Source organism: Myotis nattereri (assembly GCF_964212035.1).
Source record: "Myotis nattereri genome assembly, chromosome: 9".
Lineage (NCBI taxonomy): Eukaryota > Metazoa > Chordata > Mammalia > Chiroptera > Vespertilionidae > Myotis > Myotis nattereri.
In genome coordinates, this window is record NC_138084.1 from 44,218,061 (window position 1) to 44,237,226 (window position 19,166).

The following is a 19,166-nucleotide window of genomic DNA, read 5'->3' on the forward strand; positions in this document are numbered from 1 at the left end:
CAGCAAATGCAGACTTAGAGGGGAATAGAAAGGGCTTGTCTTTACCAGAGCAAACTTGAGGAGGGTTCAGAAAAGGACAGGAACAGTACCATCTTCTTTGCTCTGGTAACATTGAGGGTTCATTGTAGATGGAATATATACGAATCTCAGACCTTTTAGGGCCAGCTGACAGGTGGAACTATTTTCCTCCCCAGATCATCTGCACCTCTATATAAAGATAGAGCAGAGTCACATTTAGATGCCCTGGATGTCTCGATCATGAGAGGAGCTCCATATTCCCACACTCTAGTACAGGGGTGGGGAACCTTTTTTCTGCCAAGGGCCATTTGGATATTTATAATATCATAATTATCCACTTAAAAATTAGCCTGCTATATTTGGTCAAACATTTAATTAACTCACCCCTAATCCCTTGGCAGGGCCAGACCAAATGATTTTGAGGATGTTCCGCACCCCTGCTCTAATGCCTGTGTTAGGTTGTATTGCGTTACGTTACGTTACGTTACGTTACGTTACGTTACGTTATGTTGTACTATGTATGTTATATGGCATTACTATGTTATATTATTCCTCGGCTCACTGGAAAATATTTTCATTCCACACTCACTCTCTGTCATGCCTCTCTGTAGGCTCTAAAAGATTATTTGAAGGGAGCTGCTAGAATCTTAGACTGTTCGATTGGAAGAACTTTAAAGAGTGTCTGTTCTAGCTCTGCAGACTACAGTCAAGGAGCGCAGGCCCAGAGGGGCAATGAGTGACCCAGGCCAGCCAGGGAGTTAGAGGCCAAGCTTAGGCATCATGCCCAGTGCTCTTTCTACCACTGACGTTCTCTCCTTTGCCAGGTGATTAGGTTGGGATGAATTTTGGCATGGTTCTGAAAATCCTGCTGTCTTATCTCTCTGACTACAACTCCTTCTTTCCCAGTTTTTTCCTCTTCCCTCCTTTCTCCCTCTCAAATTTTGACTCTGATCCAAGAGCCACAACAGGTGTTAGGCCTGCTTCTCAGCAAATCCTGGAGTTTGGCTGGCAGTGTCCTGGGGGTGGAGCATGTCCTTGTGCCACCCAGTCGGCTAGCAGATCAGTTTCAAGGTCTCTCTGGTAACCTCCAAGGCCAAGTCTTCTAAAAGGATCCTTCCTCCTTGTAACGTCCAGTGATTGGCATGAAGGAAATCCTCAATAGTCTCCTCTGAGCTCTCCAAATGGGGAAGAATATTTTATTACAGCCTCACCTTGAGCTCCCTAAGGATTGTTCTCTTTTGTACTAAGCTTGTCACAGTATTAATATACAACAGAGGCTATTAAAACATGCCGATTGTTGACAGTCGTGGTAATAAAAATTCGCCCGATTATCTGAAACCTTCTCAGACTCAGTCATTCCACGGAAGAGGGTGGGGCTGCTGTAGTCCCAAGTACAATCCCTTTTATAGGCTCCATAAGCATTTGTAATGAATATGCACTCAACTTGAGCTTAAATTCTGTCCACTCTTTGAATTTACACTGGTGTGGGCATATTCAGTGTGTCAGGCATGGGGAGTGCGCTGCTCAGATCTCCCACGTGGAGAGCCTGCTGGGAGCAGTGGAGTTAGCTGACTGCCTCAAGCACCTTCGGAATCTATTGCAGTGTTGATGTCACCGTCGTGTTCTTCCTGCCCTTCTCCCTGTCAATGACTGAGCAGTGTAGACATGCTAGAGCCAGGTCATTCCTGCCCAACATGGGCTCTTCTAATGGGCAGTCTTTGCTCTGCTGCCCCCCGTTAGCCCATCTGAGACTTTTTCAGAGACTGCACTGAAGTCTGAGCCTCCTCCTGCTCAATCCTCCTTCCTTCCCCCTCTTCTTTCACAGGTGTCAGGATTGCATTGCCGTCCGAGGCTCTCCCACCTTCTCCTGTTCCCGCTCCTCTTTATCCTTCACAGGTGTTTCCTCCAATAAATCTCTTGCCCTTTTTACTCTGTCTTGGCATTTGCTTCCTGGAGGAGCCAAACAGGTGCTTCCAACCTAGTAGGCCCAACTCACCAAATGTCTATTTTTCGTGGGGGCTTTAGGTCTCTCCTGGGAGGGAACTCATCTTAAGGAAAGTGAGAAGAGAGTCAATGTAGGTCCAGTAAAAGAATCTTCAAAATCAAAGAGGAGTGAGTCTAAGTTCAATATTAGGTTTATCATGCAGATTTGTTTCCTGGTCTTGATGCAGCCCTACCCCTAACCCCCACCATTGGCTCAATTTTTGGAGGGGAGTGGGGCTGAGGAGGAATCAGAAAAATATAGAAGAGCTGCTTTACTAACAACTCTTGAGTCAAAGGACTTAAATAATACCTACTGAAAGCCCATGCGACAAAATAAAGCGAGATAGGGGGAGAAGGTATCCTCCCCTTTGCACAAGCCATATAATGGGCTTTGTGTACTGGGCACTCCAGAAGGGTCAGTGTCACCTGGCATCTCCACAGCACAGTGTGTGAGAATCACTCTCTGGGACGCCCAGAAGTTAAGAGGAGCATTTCTCAAGGAGCTGGGGTCCTTTATTAATGTGGAGGCAAGAGCTTGCCAGACTAGATGCAAATTTGAATCACAGACTATCAGAGCTGAAAGGAATCATCTAGTCTACTGGTTCTGAAACTATGTTCCATAGAGATTCGCAAGGTCCTGGGGGAGGAGTGCTGCAGATGAAATATAAATGTCTGTAGTTCAAATAAGGGAGAGGTTAATTTGATGCAAGAGGGTTTCCAGTAAAAGTGAAGGGATGAGCAGATGAATGAACCAGTGGGGGCCAAATGGCTAATACATGGAGGAGCTAAAATGAAAATCACGATTTCCTGGCTTCTTGTGTGCCTTTGTACGTATGGGACTTTAGCTGCTACTTTTGTAATGTGGTGGCAGTAAGCAAGTTACTCAGAATGGAAAGAATTTGGGGGTCATAGTCATGTTTTTCTCTATATTTCTATTCCTGGGAGAGGGGAGATTGCATCCGCCTTTGGATGCAACTGGATGCCTCTAAACAAGAATGTTTTTCCTGTAGTCTGGTTTTTATTATTTTTTATCCTCAGGCTAGCAAGTCAGCCGGGGCAGAGATTCCGACAGAAAGGCCTAATGGAAGGAATATGTTTGCTTCTAATTTAGAATAAGAACAACCACACCCCGTAGATCAAAACCCATGGAAACTTCCATTGCCCTGCAGCAGTGCACAGAGCAGCATTTCTGAGCGAGTTCTGAGAGATGCTTAATGTGCTCCTGAGAAAGGATTCCATGTCAATACTTTGGCGATGTTCTATGTTCTATCCTTGTCTTGGAGGTTCATGTTGCACATGGGAAAGTCTCTGAAGAGCTCTGCGAAAGATGTCTATTTAATCTTGATCTAATGTTTTGCAAATTTGCTTGTTTGTGGAAACTTTTATACATGGAATATCTACTATTATCATATAGAACACACTTGGCGCCAAAACCGGTTTGGCTCAGTGGATAGAGCGTCGGCCTGCGGACTGAAGGGTCCCAGGTTCGATTCCGGTCAAGGGCATGTACCTGGCGGCTGATCGATGTTTCTCTCTCATCGATGTTTCTGACTCTCTATCTCTCACCCTTCCTCTCTGTAAAAAATCAATAAAATATATTTTTAAAAAAATAGAACACACTTGGGAAATGTTGAGGTAAAGACTACTAACTGGGAATGGAGGAGTATGGGTTGTGGTCCTGGTTCTGCCACCAACTTGCATTTTTCTCTCTTCATTGGACTTCATTTTTCTCATATGCAAAGAGGGTTAAAATCAATGACCTAGAGAGAAAAAGGGACTACCTTTTTTGCATACTTCTTCTGTGCCAGATACTGATATCCCATCAGGGCCCCATATTTAAAAGGGCTCTATACTTGGTTTAATCCTCTGCTGTCACCATCTTGAAATTTTTAATAATTTTTAAACAAGGAGTCCTGCATTTTTATTTTGTACTGGACCCCCCCCCCCCAAATTATGAGACTGGTTTTGTATAGCTAGATAAATAGATATAGAATAGATAGATGCTATCTCTAATATCTATAATTTTCACAGCAGTCTAATGAGAATGTATGTGTATTATTATTTGTGATATAAAATATAGAAGCTGAGAATAAAAGAGGTTAAATAAATTGCTCAACGTCCCATAGGTAGTGTGCCACGCCAGCACGGCCAAGGGTGATCCCCAGTGTGGGGGTGAAAGGATTAAGGAAAGACAGACAAGAGAATAATAGCTGGGTCTCGGTGGGACACTGCCTCCCTGATGAGGAGACGACAGCGCCCACAAGCCGTGTCTTTATTTTATAGCAGGTGCCACGAGGCAAAGTAGGGGCGTGATCACGTTGTTTACAGCATTCTCTGAGTTTCAACCTCACTCAACTACATGCACCCGAACTCTATCATAAGGCACGTGTTTGGACCATAGGTTCAAGCTTACAACCACAGCCGTTGGCTCTAATTGTGCTGGGAGGGCCCTGCCCTCCAGCTGGGACTTGCACGTGGCAATGAGAGGACCCTGTCCTTTCATTAGTCTGAGGTTTGAACCTGGCCAAAACACCGTAACCACACCCCACAAGGTAGCAAACAACAGAGCCATTATTCCAATCTAGTCTATTTGGCTCTAACATTTTTGCTCTTCTCCACTAGGCCAGCTGCCAGTGCAAACATTCTATGATTCTAAGTGTCTTTTGTTCTTCAAACTACTACTAGATCTATCTCACTGTTCAATAAATGTATTAATGCCATTCACTGCCTGAGTGAATATTTGGCTAAATGAGTTAGTGAGTGATGGACTAGATGTCAGTGAATGAATGGCTATAGAAGTTGGACATGGAGTCCAACACACCTGATTCTGACATTTACTAACTTATATGTGACGCGGGTGACCCAGTTGACTTCTCTGTCTCGGTCTACCTCATAGGTGTGAGGGTTACATGAAATAATACATTGCCGAACACGTGATAATACCTTAAAACATTATTACTGTTATTTTATCAACGTGGCCAGGTTAGATTTACCATTATAATATGAGAGCTTCAGGTATTAGAAACATTTGATTTGTTCAATAACAAGTACAAGGACATTAGATTTCTTTACTGTTTGTTTTTTTTTAATCAAATTTAATTTAACTTTACCCCGGCCTGCCAGGTTGGTGAGCTATCCAATTTCAGAGCTTTTGTAGGGGTGCAAAAACCCCAGAATGCTGATCCTCAGTCTAGAAATCTGAGGAACTGTCTTCAATCCATTGTAGTTGTGGCTGATTGTGCAAGGCAGTGTGCTCCAGTCAGATGTATCTGGCCCAGTGGCTTAAGGCATTTATTCCGTCCATTCTAAATCTGGCCACCAGCAATTCCTATATGGCTCCCAAAGCCACGGCTTGGTGTTGATTCCCTAGGTGTCCTTGTATACCACTGCCAGAGATACTGGGAGAGAGCCAAGTGCAGGTTCTCACCACCCTGCCATCCTCCGGGTTTTTCAGAATTCACCTCTTCTCCCCTTTAGTCTTCAGAGCTTTATCCTCTCAAATAATCCAGCTCGGTCCCATCAAGAATGTATGTGTTGGAAACAGAGACCTGTAAATGCTTTCCTCTTGAGGTAAAGGAAGACTTCCAACTTACAAAACACTGTCCTTCCAAAAGGGTGCAGAGAAAAACAAATTTTGTCTTTTTACCAAGTGCATAGCAGAAAAACTTAATTGATTTAATTCACTCAGTTATACAATGTTGTCAAACTTTTTCATATTCTGTGAAGACTCCCATGACCTCTTTCTTCCTTGGGCACTATAGTTCCCATCTAAGCCTGCATGTCTTATCTTTACTACAAACTAGGGAAGCAAAGGAACATGGGGAAATTATAGGACTGGACAGATTGTATTGCTGACTCTCTCCATTTTGGGTGGGAATCATCACAACCGTTTGTAATTTCACATTTCTCATCTTCAGAACCCACTGGGAACAAAGAGAGCAGTCGATGATGAAAGCCTGCAGTCTTTGGAAGCCCTGATTTTTGAAAATACATTGATGTCTAATGACACCGAGGGCTTGGTGACAGGGTGTTGGAACAGGATAGGACACTGATGTCCATGGCATAGGTAAAAGAGAAGAAAGTGTTGGGCCAACAATATTCCCCCCAAGTGCAGACAGTTATTCTGGTGTCTGCCAGGTCAAAGGCAAAATTAGATAGAATTCTGCTCTGAAGTAACAGCTGAGCTGTGGATCTGTAGTGCTGGGCCCTCTAGTGGCTACTTCTTATTCAATGACCATAACTGGCTGTTTTCTGCATGGCATGGCCAGTCTCTGCCTCTTCTTTTTGGTTTTGCTTGAACTCCTAACATATTCTATCATTCCACTTTTTTACTAGTATTATTACTAACACCCACTTTGGAACAGGCCTAGTACTAGGGCACAGTTCTTGAGGAAGAAATTGATTGCCTTGGAAACAGACTGAGATGGAGAGTTGCATGCAGGTTTTTTTGTGGAGTGCTCTTAGGAGATACACCAGTAGGAAAGTGGGGAAGTAGAATTGGGCAGAGGGAGAAGCTAACTCACAATGTGGTTGTAACTGAAGCCTCAACTGATCCTATGGGGAGTTCAGGAGCTGAGATGGCCACTCAGAGTTGTCCCAAATTGAGGCCATGAAAACAGACCTTTTAATTCTGCACCAGCCTGTCATTGTGAGCTGTCCTCTGGAGGGGGTGTAACCTCTGGTAAAATAGTTCCCTGTGGCCCAGGGCAATGCGCAGTGAGGGATGCAGCTGTGAGCTGTCAGCAGCTCATGTTCCCAGCAGCTGGGTAATGGATGCAGTGGCCCCAAGTATCTGAGCACAGCCCCACTGTCTTCACTCCTGGGAGTTTGCAATCACTTCATGGGCTCCCAGAATGCTTTTTTATTTTATTATTATTTTAAAATATATTTTTATTGATTTCAGAGAGGGAGGGAGAGGGAGAGAGAGATAGAAACATCAGTGATGAGAGAGAATTATTGATCAGCTGCCTCCTGCATGCCCCACACTGGGGATTGAGCCCGCAACCCTGGCATGTGCCCCAACCGGGAATTGAACCTCGACTCCTGGTTCATAAGTCAATGCTCAACCATTGAGCCACACCAGCCAGGCTCACATCCACTTTTACTTGAATCCACAGGACCAAACTCTCTAAATCAAATGAGATAATGGAGATGGAAATACTTTGAAGGGTTGGAAGCACAATACACATATGAGAGATATTGTTGCACAATACTTATGATGACACTGATTCATTCTACTGTTATTAATCCACTTTGTGCCAAGTCTTATCTTACTGGATGGGGGCATAGAGATGCATTAGACATGGTCCCTGCCTACACCCTTATACTGCTTCTAGGAAGGAGTAAAGATCTGCCAAAAGAGTACAATGTGATATAAATTATCATGAAATTATAAACAGGGTAGTAAGTTGAGTAAAGGAAGCCCCTTTCACTTAGAGAGGGGCTGGGGGGGGGGGCACAGCAATGTAAAGCTTTATAGAAGTTGAAATTTTTATAAGTAGAAAAATCGAAGTTGGTGAGGCAATCCTTGCCCTACGAAGGCAGGGACTGTGCCTATCTTGTTTTCTTCCATGTTCTTAGAGCCAAACCAATTGCCTGACACCTAGGTACTTAATAAATATCAGTTGAATGAATGAATGAATAGTAAATCAAGAACAGAACTGTAAGCCTGCAACTATCCCACAGAGATTTTTTGAGATGAATTTAAATAATCTTTCCCCAGTTGAGGGAGATGAACCAATGATTCATATTAGATCCTTTCTAGAGAGTAAACCTTCCCAATCTCCCAGCAAATTCTGTGGCTGGTCTCTTTGTTCCTTGGGCTCCCAATGTTGAGAGTTAGTGCTGTAGGGACTCGGGGACCCTCCCACAAGAGGTGTGCCAATTAGTTTACTATTCCCATAAGCACTGTGACAATGCCATCTTTTCTTTTTTTATTCTTCATTTTTATTTTATTTTAAAATATATTTTACTGATTTTTTTACAGAGAGGAAGGGAGAGGGATAGAGAGTTAGAAACATCGATGAGAGAGAAACATCGATCAGCTGCCTCCTGCACACCCCCCACTGGGGATGTGCCCGCAACCCAGGTACATGCCCTTGACCGGAATCGAACCCGGGACCCTTGAGTCCGCAGGCTGACGCTCTATCCACCGAGCCAAACCGGTCAGGGCTCTTTTTCCTTTTTTTAAATGGCAGTTGGCTGGGGGTTGAAGGAGCTAGGCAAGGATGAGATTCTGACTACTCGACTCGGTCCCTGAAGGGGAACAGAGAGGCCAGCCACAAAGTCTGCTGGGAGAGAGGATCAAATGTGACTCCCAAAGCTCTAGTGGGACGAACATGGGCTTTGAATTCAGGCAAGTTTGTGTTAAAAATCTAGAGAGCTTCACGTGCTGAGTGAATGTTAAGCTATTTTGCTTCTGAGCTTCTGTTTCTTCATCTGTAAAATGGGGATAAAAAATAATTACCTCAAGAGTTTTTAAAAGCATGAAATAAGGTAACACGCAAATTCCCAGCACAGTGCCTGGCAGAGGTTGATTGCTCATCAAATATTACTTTTTCTTCCCTTTTCCTTTCCTGCTCACTAACTTCTGACTCTCCTGCTCCCAGGAGCTCATTCTCTGTCCGTTTAACCACGGCCACAGAGGAGTTCTCTGATTTCATGCAGGCAGATCACGTTCTTGGTTTCTCAGTGGCACCTGCAAGGAGGAGTCTTTTTCCTATACAAGGTTGGCTGAAAGCCTTGCTTCGTCTATTTCTCCCATGCCTAGACCAGTGTCTTAGACATTACCAATGAGAGGAGAGACCAGTGCCAGAAAAAAATGAGTAAAAGTCACACTCCCAGAACAGGTTTAGTTATATCCCCAAGATCCCCCTCCTCCACCCCACCCCCCAAAAAACAAACACAACAAACAAACCAAAAACAAACCAAAAGGTCGAATCAGAGTAGCAGCACTTCTTCCTTCCTGGCAGGGCTGTACATTTTTTTATCATGACCAATCTTGGGGGGAGGGTGAGAGGGATGGGGTGAAGCCTACTAGCTGTCCGTGAAAATCCACTAGTTCCTTCCATAGTGATAGAGATTTGGCTGGAATGTGACTGCCCAGATTGGAGCCTCATTTGCCAGCGCCCCTCGCGGCCAGTTGTTAGCCATGTTACTAAGTCCTCATCAATGGATGTGGGCAGGAGGCTTTATGCAGCTTTTGCCTTGCTTGTTTAAGAGTAGATCCCTGGCACTGGACTTCTATTCTTTATCTCTCTTCACTAATTGGAAAAGCTTACACCACTCTGGCTGGTTTGGCTTAGTGGATAGAGCAGTGGTTGGCAAACTGCGGCTCGAGAGCCACATGCAGCTCTTTGGCCCCTTGAGTGTGGCTCTTCCACAAAATACCACGTGCGGGCGCGCACGTACAGTGCGATTGAAACTTCATGGCCCATGCGCAGAAGTCGGTATTTTGTGGAAGAGCCACACTCAAGGGGCCAAAGAGCTGCATGTGGCTCGCGGGCGGCAGTTTGCCGACCGCTGGAGAGCATCGTTCTGTGGACTGAAGGGTTCTGGGTTCGATTCCGATCAAGGGCACATGCCCAGGTTGCAGGCTTGATCACCAGTGGGGGGAGTGCAGGAGGCGGCCGATCAATAATTCTCTCTCATCATTGATGTTTCTATCTTTCTCTCCCTCTCCCTCTCCCTTCCTCTCTGAAATCAATAAAAATATAAGAAAAAAAAGAGAAAGAAATGTTTACACCAGTGATGGCGAACCTATGACACGCATGTCAGAGGTGACACGTGAACTCCTTTTTTTGGTTGATTTTTCTTTGCTAAATGGCATTTAAATACATAATATAAATATCAAAAATATAAGTCTTTGTTTTACTATGGTTGCAAATATCAAAAAATTTCTTTATGTGACACGGCACCAGAGTTAAGTTAGGTTTTTCAAAATGCTGACACGCTGAGCTCAAAAGGTTCGCCATCACTGGTTTACACCATAGTAAACTTGGAAGCTACATGTTGAGGACAGTAATCATTATTCTGAGTCCTTGAATGACTGAATAGAGCATTCAAATCAAATCCTACCAGTTCTTTTTTTTAACTATGTTTTTATTGCTTAGGTGTTGTCTTGTTTTGTTCTTTTTTTTTTGGTGTGTGCTCTTGTCTCTTAAACTAGGAGGATCTCTCAAGATGTGACACTCTTGCTTCTGCTCACTTCCCCCAAATCACAGCTGTAGAACATGCTGACAGAGCCCCACGCAGACCCATTTCCCCAGCTGCTGTTTTGGTTGCCATCAGCCCAGAGATGCCCCTTCTCCAAAGACTTGGCCTCAGCCAAATGTGAGCCTCCTAGGAGGTTAATTGCTTCCCCTGGCGGCCAGCAGCCAATGTTGACTGCCACGGGGTAGAAGAAGATAGTCACAAAAGATGGAGCCAATTCTGTGATGGAAATTGAGCTTTAGAATCTTCCTGAAGAACCAGGCTGTTGTTAATCTCCAGTCAAGACAACTTCCTTGCTTAGCTTTCTCCCACTACTCTAGCCTGCACTAGCTCACAGGTTCCACCCTTCTCCAGAAAACTGCCCTCAGCTGATGGAACCCCCTTACAACCCTCCACTTGTCTTTGCTCCCTACATGGATGGACCTCAACCGATGACTGACTGATATGGGGGCATCAAAGGCCTGCCCCCTTAACTCAAGGGGGTGTAATCCTGCCATGTGGTTTATGCCCCAGCCATGTCTAACAGCTCCCTGTCGATCAGGCCAGTGCTAGTCATGACCTGAGACAACACCTTATTTGGCTTTTCCCCTTTCCTTTCTACCTCACTCTCTCCCTTGCAGGTTCTCCCTGAAAAGTGCTCCCTCAATAGATGCCTATCTCAATCTCTTCTTCCAACTTCAGTCTACTGGTGCCAATACTCTGCCATCATTTCCCCAAAATCACTTTCCCATTCATTTCTGGGGACTGTTCAGATCCACGCTCTGGGCTGGGTGTGCCAACATGTGGATACTGGGTTGGAGGTACTGAAGGGGCTAGATGAAGAACAAGTGGGTTTTATTGAAGTAATTGTAAGGCATCTACTAAATAGGGTTGTTATGAAGGTTTTAAAAGGTAAGCGAGTTAATGTGTGTAAAATGTTAAGACCACTGCCTCACATGTAGAAAATGCTCTTATCTGTTGGGTGGAGGTTTCTTTGATCTTTTTTCTTATGTATCCCGTGTGTGCCTAAATGAGAGCTTGGCACATAGTAGGCATTCATTAAGTATCTGTTGAATGAGTAATTACTGAAATTTGGCTTTGAGGGCTCAAAGTGATATGCTGGATGTGGCCAGCAGAGGGCAGACTCAGTGCAGACAAAAGAGCCCGTGGGCTGAGGGAAGAGTGGGATAGCACTCCCAGACAATTGGGGTAGGATAGAGGGTGGGAGGGCTGAGGGGACTAACTATATCATAGACTATTAGAGTGTTCACATTATACCACCTTAAACTCCTAGAATTTTATTTAGTCCCACCCTGGGAGTGTGAGATATACTTTGTGAATTCAGACAAGTAAGTAGTTTTAGGCCAGGAGATCCCTGGAATTGCCTTACTATCTGCAGCCTTTCTTTGAACTTGTGACGACCCCCTACTCCTCTTAATAAATCCTCCTTTGTGATTATGCTAATATATATTGGGTTTCTGCAACTTGCACACAAAAGACTTTGTATTATTTTATTAATTAAGCCCTGTAAGTATAAAGGCTGTGTAAAGGGGAGTCTCCTCCCTGGATGGGGACTGAAATTCAGAGCAGCCACACTGGGCCTGCCTTCTCTCTTCAGGGGTGGCCTTGCCCCATTTCTGTCTCTAAGCTTCCCTTGTCTTGTTCCCTTCACTCACTCTGCCCTATCTTTCAAAGCCTAGTTCAAATTCTACCTTTCTCTGACTCCTAGATCTACTCAATCGCATTTCTCAAAACTCTGTAAGCATCTATCACCTGCCCATTCATTCCTTTTTTTAAAATATATTTTATTCATTTTTTACAGAGAGGAAGGGAGTGGGATAGAGAGTTAGAAACATCGATGAGAGAGAAACATCGATCAGCTGCCTCCTGCACACCTACTGGGGATGTGCCCACAACCCAGGTACATGCCCTTGACCGGAATCGAACCTGGGACCTTTCAGTCCGCAGGCTGATGCTATATCCACTGAGCCAAACCAGTTAGGCCCATTCATTCTTACACTTGACTGCCATTCCATATTTTATTGGGATTTGGGGCTGGGTGGTCTTTAAAGTCCCATCCAGCTATAGACTTTGAGTCTGTTATTTTCCCATATGCCACATCTTCTTCAGCAGGTCTCCACCTTCTCCCTCAAGAAGAGGTAAGGGAAGGCTTGAGCACATATGGGTTTAGCACAGATTTTCAGGGAGTGAACATAATTGCTCGTGGGAGCAAACATGTTCTGTGATCCTCCATGTAAGAAACACATAGGCATTAACATATATGCACATATGCATAGCCAATGGAAACAGACAACAACGTGGTGAAGGGTGTGGTGAAGGGTGGAGAGGGAGGAAGGGGGCAAAATAGGGACATCTGTAATAGTGTCAGCAATAAAAAAGAGAAACACATGGGCATTTATTTCTATTTTTTCAAAATAGAAGGAGCCCCTCTCCCTTATTATAGAAGTAACATACTTATGGTCAAATAAAACAAATAGTACATAAGATTTTAAAGGGAACTTCACCCATAATCCTTCTCCTCAAAGAAAACTGATATCAAAATAGTCGTTCAGGTTTTTGCTATACATGAAAACGTATGTTTCAATAGGGCCTTTTGGAGACCCCCATGGAGATTTCTTAAATAGAAATCAGACCAAACAGCGGGAGGGTCTAGCCTGTGGTTTGTAGCTTGTAAAGTATTCACCTGCTGATATTCGGCTGTTTTGGGCTCAGAACCACAGCAATTTTATACGGTTCAATCTACTGTACATGAAGCCTAGAATGTCAGAACTGGTAAAGCTCTTAGAGACTTTCAAGTCTAACAGTTTCACTTCAGTGCTGAAGAGGAAAAAGGATCAGAGAGAGAAGTGTCCAGCCAGTGTAACATATCACATTAGTGGTGGAATCAGGGCTGGTTCTCTTTCCACTGAACCAGGCATCGGCCTTGCACACCCTGCTTCTTCTAATAGGATAACTTCCCAGGTGTGATAATAATCTTGTAGAAGCAGATTTCAGCTTGGTGTCAGAAAATCTCTCACATAACTCAATCAAAATGGAAGAGGCTGCGTTAGAGGTAGTGAAACCTCAATGCTGGAGTTGTGGCTGGGAAGGGCACCACCGTGACATGGCTGGAGAGGCACATGAACCATGGAGCTAATGAGGCTTAACATTCAGAGCCCTGTGCATGCATGGCTCCTTCTTAGGTCTCAGGAGGGGTCCTAGGAATGTTTTAACATCCTATATAGTAAAAGGCTAATATGAATATCGACCGAACTGTGGAACCGGTCACTATGATGAGCACTGATCACCAGGGGCAGATGCTCAATGCAGGAGCTGCCCCCTGGTGGTCAGTGCCCTCCCACAGGGGGAGCGCTGCTCAGCCAGAAGCCAGACTTGTGGCTGGCGAGTGCAGCAGCAGTGGCGGGAGCCTCTCCTGCCTCCGCAGCAGCGCTAAGGATGTCAGTTGGACACCCCCCCATCCCACCCCCCCCAGCCCAAAGGCCCCCTGACTGTAAGAGGGTGCAGGCCAGGTTGAGGGACCCTCCCTCCCCTGCCCCGCCCCTCACCTCTTGAGTGCACGAATTTCATGCACCGGGCCTCTAGTGGTAATATACTTTTGTAATAATTGCATAAGTAGGATAATTTTGAATTCTTTTTAAGGAGGGCCCCCAGAATTGTGTGACTGACTTTTAGGCTTTGATCCACTCCTGTGCAGCGCAGTGCTTTGAGAAGCACTGGGCACGGAGATCAGAGTTTCTGACTTCCACTCATGGCACTGCTCTGGCCCAAATGGACAGCATGCTTCCCTCACAGGGGGGTAAAATCACAAATGTTAAATGGGTTGAAAAACATAAAATGTGAACAAAAATAAGTAAGTAACATTGTGCTATCTGTAATATGGGATAATAATTGCTGCTTCTCATGGTCACTGAAGATAACACACACAAAAATGTGTCCTCAGTACATCTTCTTGTTTTATTTCCCTCTGCTACAACTTCCTTTTCCCCTTCCTCAAGTCCAAAACTCCCAGCCCCCAGTACTCCAGCCACAGGACCAGTCATTGGTTATTATCTTTTGCTACTTCTATATGATTGTCCATAGTTCCCACTGCCTATCCAGTCTATCTTCGATGGAAAAAAGTCCTGTTCCACAGGCCCCTCTCCTCCCAGCCCAGCGATGGCGCCGCCTAGCACCGTTTCTTGTTGATCTTACAGAAAGGAACAGAGGCCTGATGTGATCCGTGGCTGCGCTCTGGGGGCCTCAGAAGACAATCCCCAGCTGTCTTGATCTTCAGCCACCCCGGTTCCTCACATCAGATCACAGTCACCCGGTTCTTGATGTACACATGGTAGGGGTCGCTGCGCTTGTCCACTTTGCGGGAGCGGGTGTATCCCAGGATGAGACTGCCCACAGTGGCAGCAAATAGGAACATGACGAAGAGAATGTACATGTAGGAGTTGTCGTCGCGGCCAGGAAGGTTAGCCCGCCGCTCCTCAGTCAGGTTGTCTGGCCCTGGCCGGCAGAGCAAGTTGCTGTGAAGAGTGGCATTTAGAGCCTTCAGAACAGCATGCAGACTGTGATACCAGGTCTCAGTCCCATTGGCGGTCTCCATCGCAACAGGGATTCGGGTGGGGAAGAATTGGAGGACACTCTGGTGGCAACAGAAAAAGGAAGGATGGTTTCCATTACCTGCAGCTTGACTGATCTCACTCCTTCAGACCCCAGCTAAAATCCCAACATCACAGTTTATTCTACTTGTTTACTTGTCTGTTTCGCCACTACACTGCAAGCTCCATGAAGGCAGGGACTATGTTTTACTCACTGCTATATACAAGCCCTCATGACAGCACTCAATAGATGCTCAATAAGTACCTGTGGAATAAAGCCTTCCTTGGCCATTGCAACCCATCTGTCTTTTTTTGTTTTTATTTTTATTCTGTAAGTCACTGGGCTTTAGGCTAGAAGAAATTTAGGGATTATTTGATCTAACTCCGTTATACATACATACATACATACATACATAGGAACAGAGAGAATAAGTGGCTTGACCATGATCCCAGAGAATATTCAGAGGTAGAGTTTAGACCGAGTCCTGCTTTTTGATGGCTAGTTGGAGTTTCTCGACTCTCATGCCAGCTCTTGGCAGGACTGTGTGGCATTACTGGAAGTTTTCCTCAGGACTCTCCTTCAGCACAGTTCTTTTTTATACTCCACAGGTACCACTGGGATGTTTGGAGATGGCTTAGATTTCACCTTACCTAGAACCAGAAGCTGGGTCATTTGATCTCTCAAGCATCCTATGTCCCAAGCACTTTGGGTATTCCTACCTATTTAGGATTTTGCTGAGAAGGATTCTGTAGGAAATTCTATTGGAAAGGAATGGCTGGGGAAGCAGGGAGAGGCTGATAACCTCTGCAGGCACTGGAGAAGAGAATAGGGTTGGGCTGGAGGATGGGGAGCGACAGGGGCACTCAGTCTGGTTTGGGGTTTTACCTGCCCCCAAGAGAGAGAAGACACAGCACCTCAACTATCCTGCCTTCTGACATAGTCACTGCATACCCGGCATATGATAGGTGATGGTAAATGTTCCTTTTCCTTCTTCTGGAGACCCTTAGTCTATAATATAGAAAACCATTCGAAGACAGCCGTTTGTCCTAGTCTCTAAAAAACTATGTCATTCCCTTTAAACAAGGCTCTACACCCACTTCCTTCTGGAAACCTTCACTGAGTATTCCCCACCCCTTAACCATACTCCACAAGCTTTATCAGAACAGCCTTCCCTTTGCCCAGCACTTACATATAAGGCGTTGTGTGGCTGTTCTCTGGTTAAAGATAAAGGTATCAGCAAACCACATGCTCCTGGTCAGCAGAGCTGTTTCTCCCCTACATCTATGGGGCTATCCTGAGATTTCCTGGGAATTCTCCTTCCCTGGTGCTCTAACCTGAGACTGGCTGGGTGTTCTCCTTTCCTCAATAGTCTTGAGTAAAGATGGCCAGGTCAGGGACTTCTCCATAGTCCAAGCACTCAAGAGTTACTGACTGGTTCTGAAGCCCTCCTTTATCTAGGTAGAGCTGTCAACCAACCAAAGTTAACAAACTTGATTATTAACCATAAGGTCTCTTTCCCAGAAAAGATGACAGTAAAATTCATGAACTATGATAAAATTCATGAACAACTCTAAGAAGGCAGAAGCTGTGTGTGTGGTCGGGGGGAGAAGAATCTGAATAATTCAGTCCAGGACCGGCCCACATTTCCTACAAGGCCTCCGGAGCCCCATGCTATATAGCACTTGGGCTACCTTATCTGGATGGAGAAGGGGAAAAAACAAGGGCTCGCTGAGTTAAAACCCAGGAGGCATAAGTTCTCATCTACCCGCCTTGTCAGGCAACAAATCTGTGCCTTTTCCTCTCATATAGGCCAATGGAAATCAGGAACAGCACAATGAAATTAATGGCTCAACTAATGATTCAACCAGTCATCATTTATGAAGGCTTACTCTTGGGTAAGCTCAGATCCAGTCCCTGTACTGTGGGCACATTGCCAGCTCTTTATAATACAGGGGACAAGCCAGGGTCTACTGGGGCTTAAGGAAGAAGAGATGAATTTTGATCAGGACTCAGAAAGTGTTCCCAGTGATGGAGGCATTCCAGTGGACCTCGAAGGGTTTCTAGGAAGCAGAAAAGGCAAGAAAAGGAAACAGATGAACAAAAGCATGACAACCAGAAAGCACATAAAATGTTTAAAAGAATGGAAAGGAGCATTAGGCGGTTAGAGTGTGAGATGTATGGAGGGCTACGATAGGATGGGGGACGGAGATACTGGTTGAATCAGATCATGGAGGGTCTTGAGTGCCAGACTGCAGATCTAGAACTTTATGCGTAGTTGGGGGAGAGCCATGAAACAGTATTTAAAAAGGGGATACAAGGACCAGATCTGTGCTTGGAGAGGACACTCTGGCTGCTATGTGGACTGAATTGAGGGCGAGATTTAAGACAGAAAACCCCGTGACAACAAGGGTCTTGAAATAGTTCAGCTGGAAGACACTCAGTCCTGAGCTGGGGCTTAGGGAATGGCAAGGTGGGGGCAGGGGCTGATGTGGATGTGAGAGGCATTTGGGGAGGAAATGGCTAATGCAAGGGTTGAGGGAGGAAGGGGCCTCAGCCAGTTTTACAGGGAGTCAACAGACAGGCGGTGTAAGGGCCCGGAGGAGCCCACTTTGAGAGAAATAAATTTCTCACCCCATTTGGGTTTTAGTTTCTCATCTATCAAAAAGAATAACATAAGGAGATGGTCAATGGGTATAGAGTTTCAGTTTTGCAAGATGAAAAAGTTCTAGAAAACTACTGCACAACAATGTGAATATAGTTAACACTACTGAGCTGTACTCTTAAAAGATAGTTAACATGATCAATTTTATGTTATGTGGTTTTTTTATTACCACAATTAAAAAAAAAAAAAAGAAGATTATCATCCCTGCCTTGCCCCTTTCCAGGCTTGCTTGAGCATATACTTTTATTATGGTGAAGAAGATTTTATAAACATATTTTGATGTAAACATGATTTTCCATGTAAATGAAAGTTGATTTTTCATTTTTGAGAAGTAAATATGGACTCACAGGACATAAAATGGAAGGGGAAGTCTCCCTGTTTCTAGTGGCCCAGGGCAGTCACTGTTACCAGCTTTCTTAGATATTCTTCCAGGGGGCTTTTAACTGACAGGACAGAGGGAGGGCAACCCGGATCTGCAGAGCTAGAACTTTATCTGTAGTTGGGGAATAGTCATGAAACAGTATCTAAAAGGACCAGATCTGTGCTTGGAGAGGACACTCTGGCTGCTCTGTGGACGGAATTGAGGGCAAGATTTAAGGCAGAAAACCCAGTGACAAGGGTCCTTTGGAAGACTCACCAAATACCCGGCAAATTCCTCTGGGTCCGCGTTGGCTTCAGGAATCTCCTTCTGGGTGCCCTCGGGCTCCTCAGCCCCTCAGCCTCTTTAGGATATCTCTGGACACATCTGCAGTCTCAGTATTCACCTCGGGAGTTGGGAGGCCCAGAACTGGAAAGCGGGAGAGGGGGCAGAAAAGGAAGGAAGCGAACAAAGAGAAACCTTCAGAACCAGGGTGGCTCGCCCCAGGCTGGGCCCCAAGGGTTGTGCAATAGCCTTGCTGTGGGCTTTGACCCCCCTCCATCTTCTCCTCCCCTTCCTGCAGCAGCTGGGCCAGGCCAGCCTGGGGTTACAGTTACAGGAACTGTACAGTGGCCAAGGGACCTCTGATTACATCTAGGAACCTCAGTTTAACATGTGAACTCCTGCTCAGGGACCAGCCTAAAACATCCCCTTTTTCAAGGGTACTGGTGTCTTAGCAGGATCCTCTGAAAGACTGGAAGGGCCGGAGAGCCAAGGGAATGAGATAAGTGGTAGAATGGCAGTTGGCAGTTGGGTTGATATTTTACATAGGAACAAAGGATATTCACAACAGCCTATTTGGATATACTGGGTATACACATGGTAACAGCATCAGCACTACCTGGAGCAGAGCTCATTGTGAAAATTAAAGAAAATTACTTAGTGTCTGGCACCAGACACTCCACAGACATGGTGGTGGTTTTATTTTTGTGGGACAGAGGTTGGCAGGGCCGTCAGAGTCCATCCAGTCTACCGTCCGTCCTTTTACAGGGAAGGAAATGGAAACCCAAGGAGCTGTCTTGGCTCAGCTATTGTGTGTGTGACTTTGGGCATGTGACTTCCCTTTTCGGGGCCCCCGGCTTCTGTCTGCATCTATAAATTGAAGGGGTTTTATTATAGGTTCCGGCCAGCACTAATATCCAAAGAGGTTACAAATCACAAAACCACGCTGTGAAATGATGGGAGATCAGATAGGCTGGTGGGAAAAGCACTTTGGGGGCTTTCTAGAGCCTCTCCAATCACAAGATAGAGAAGGCTGCAGACTTGTCCCTCACAAGTTAAAATTCT

The 19,166-nt window shown here is 45.2% G+C and overlaps 1 protein-coding gene across 1 annotated transcript; it reads right to left on the reverse strand.

Annotated features, from left to right (window-relative positions):
- Positions 1-14,150: 14,150 nt before the first annotated feature.
- Positions 14,151-18,199, reverse strand: KCNE3 (potassium voltage-gated channel subfamily E regulatory subunit 3). Its single transcript, XM_081099357.1, has 2 exons — positions 18,099-18,199; positions 14,151-14,842 (listed from the first exon to the last, which is right to left on the reverse strand). Exon 2 carries the CDS (start codon positions 14,801-14,803, stop codon positions 14,504-14,506), a length of 300 nt encoding a protein of 99 aa, XP_080955483.1. The 5' UTR covers positions 14,804-14,842; positions 18,099-18,199; the 3' UTR covers positions 14,151-14,503.
- Between the last annotated feature and the right edge of the window lie 967 nt (positions 18,200-19,166).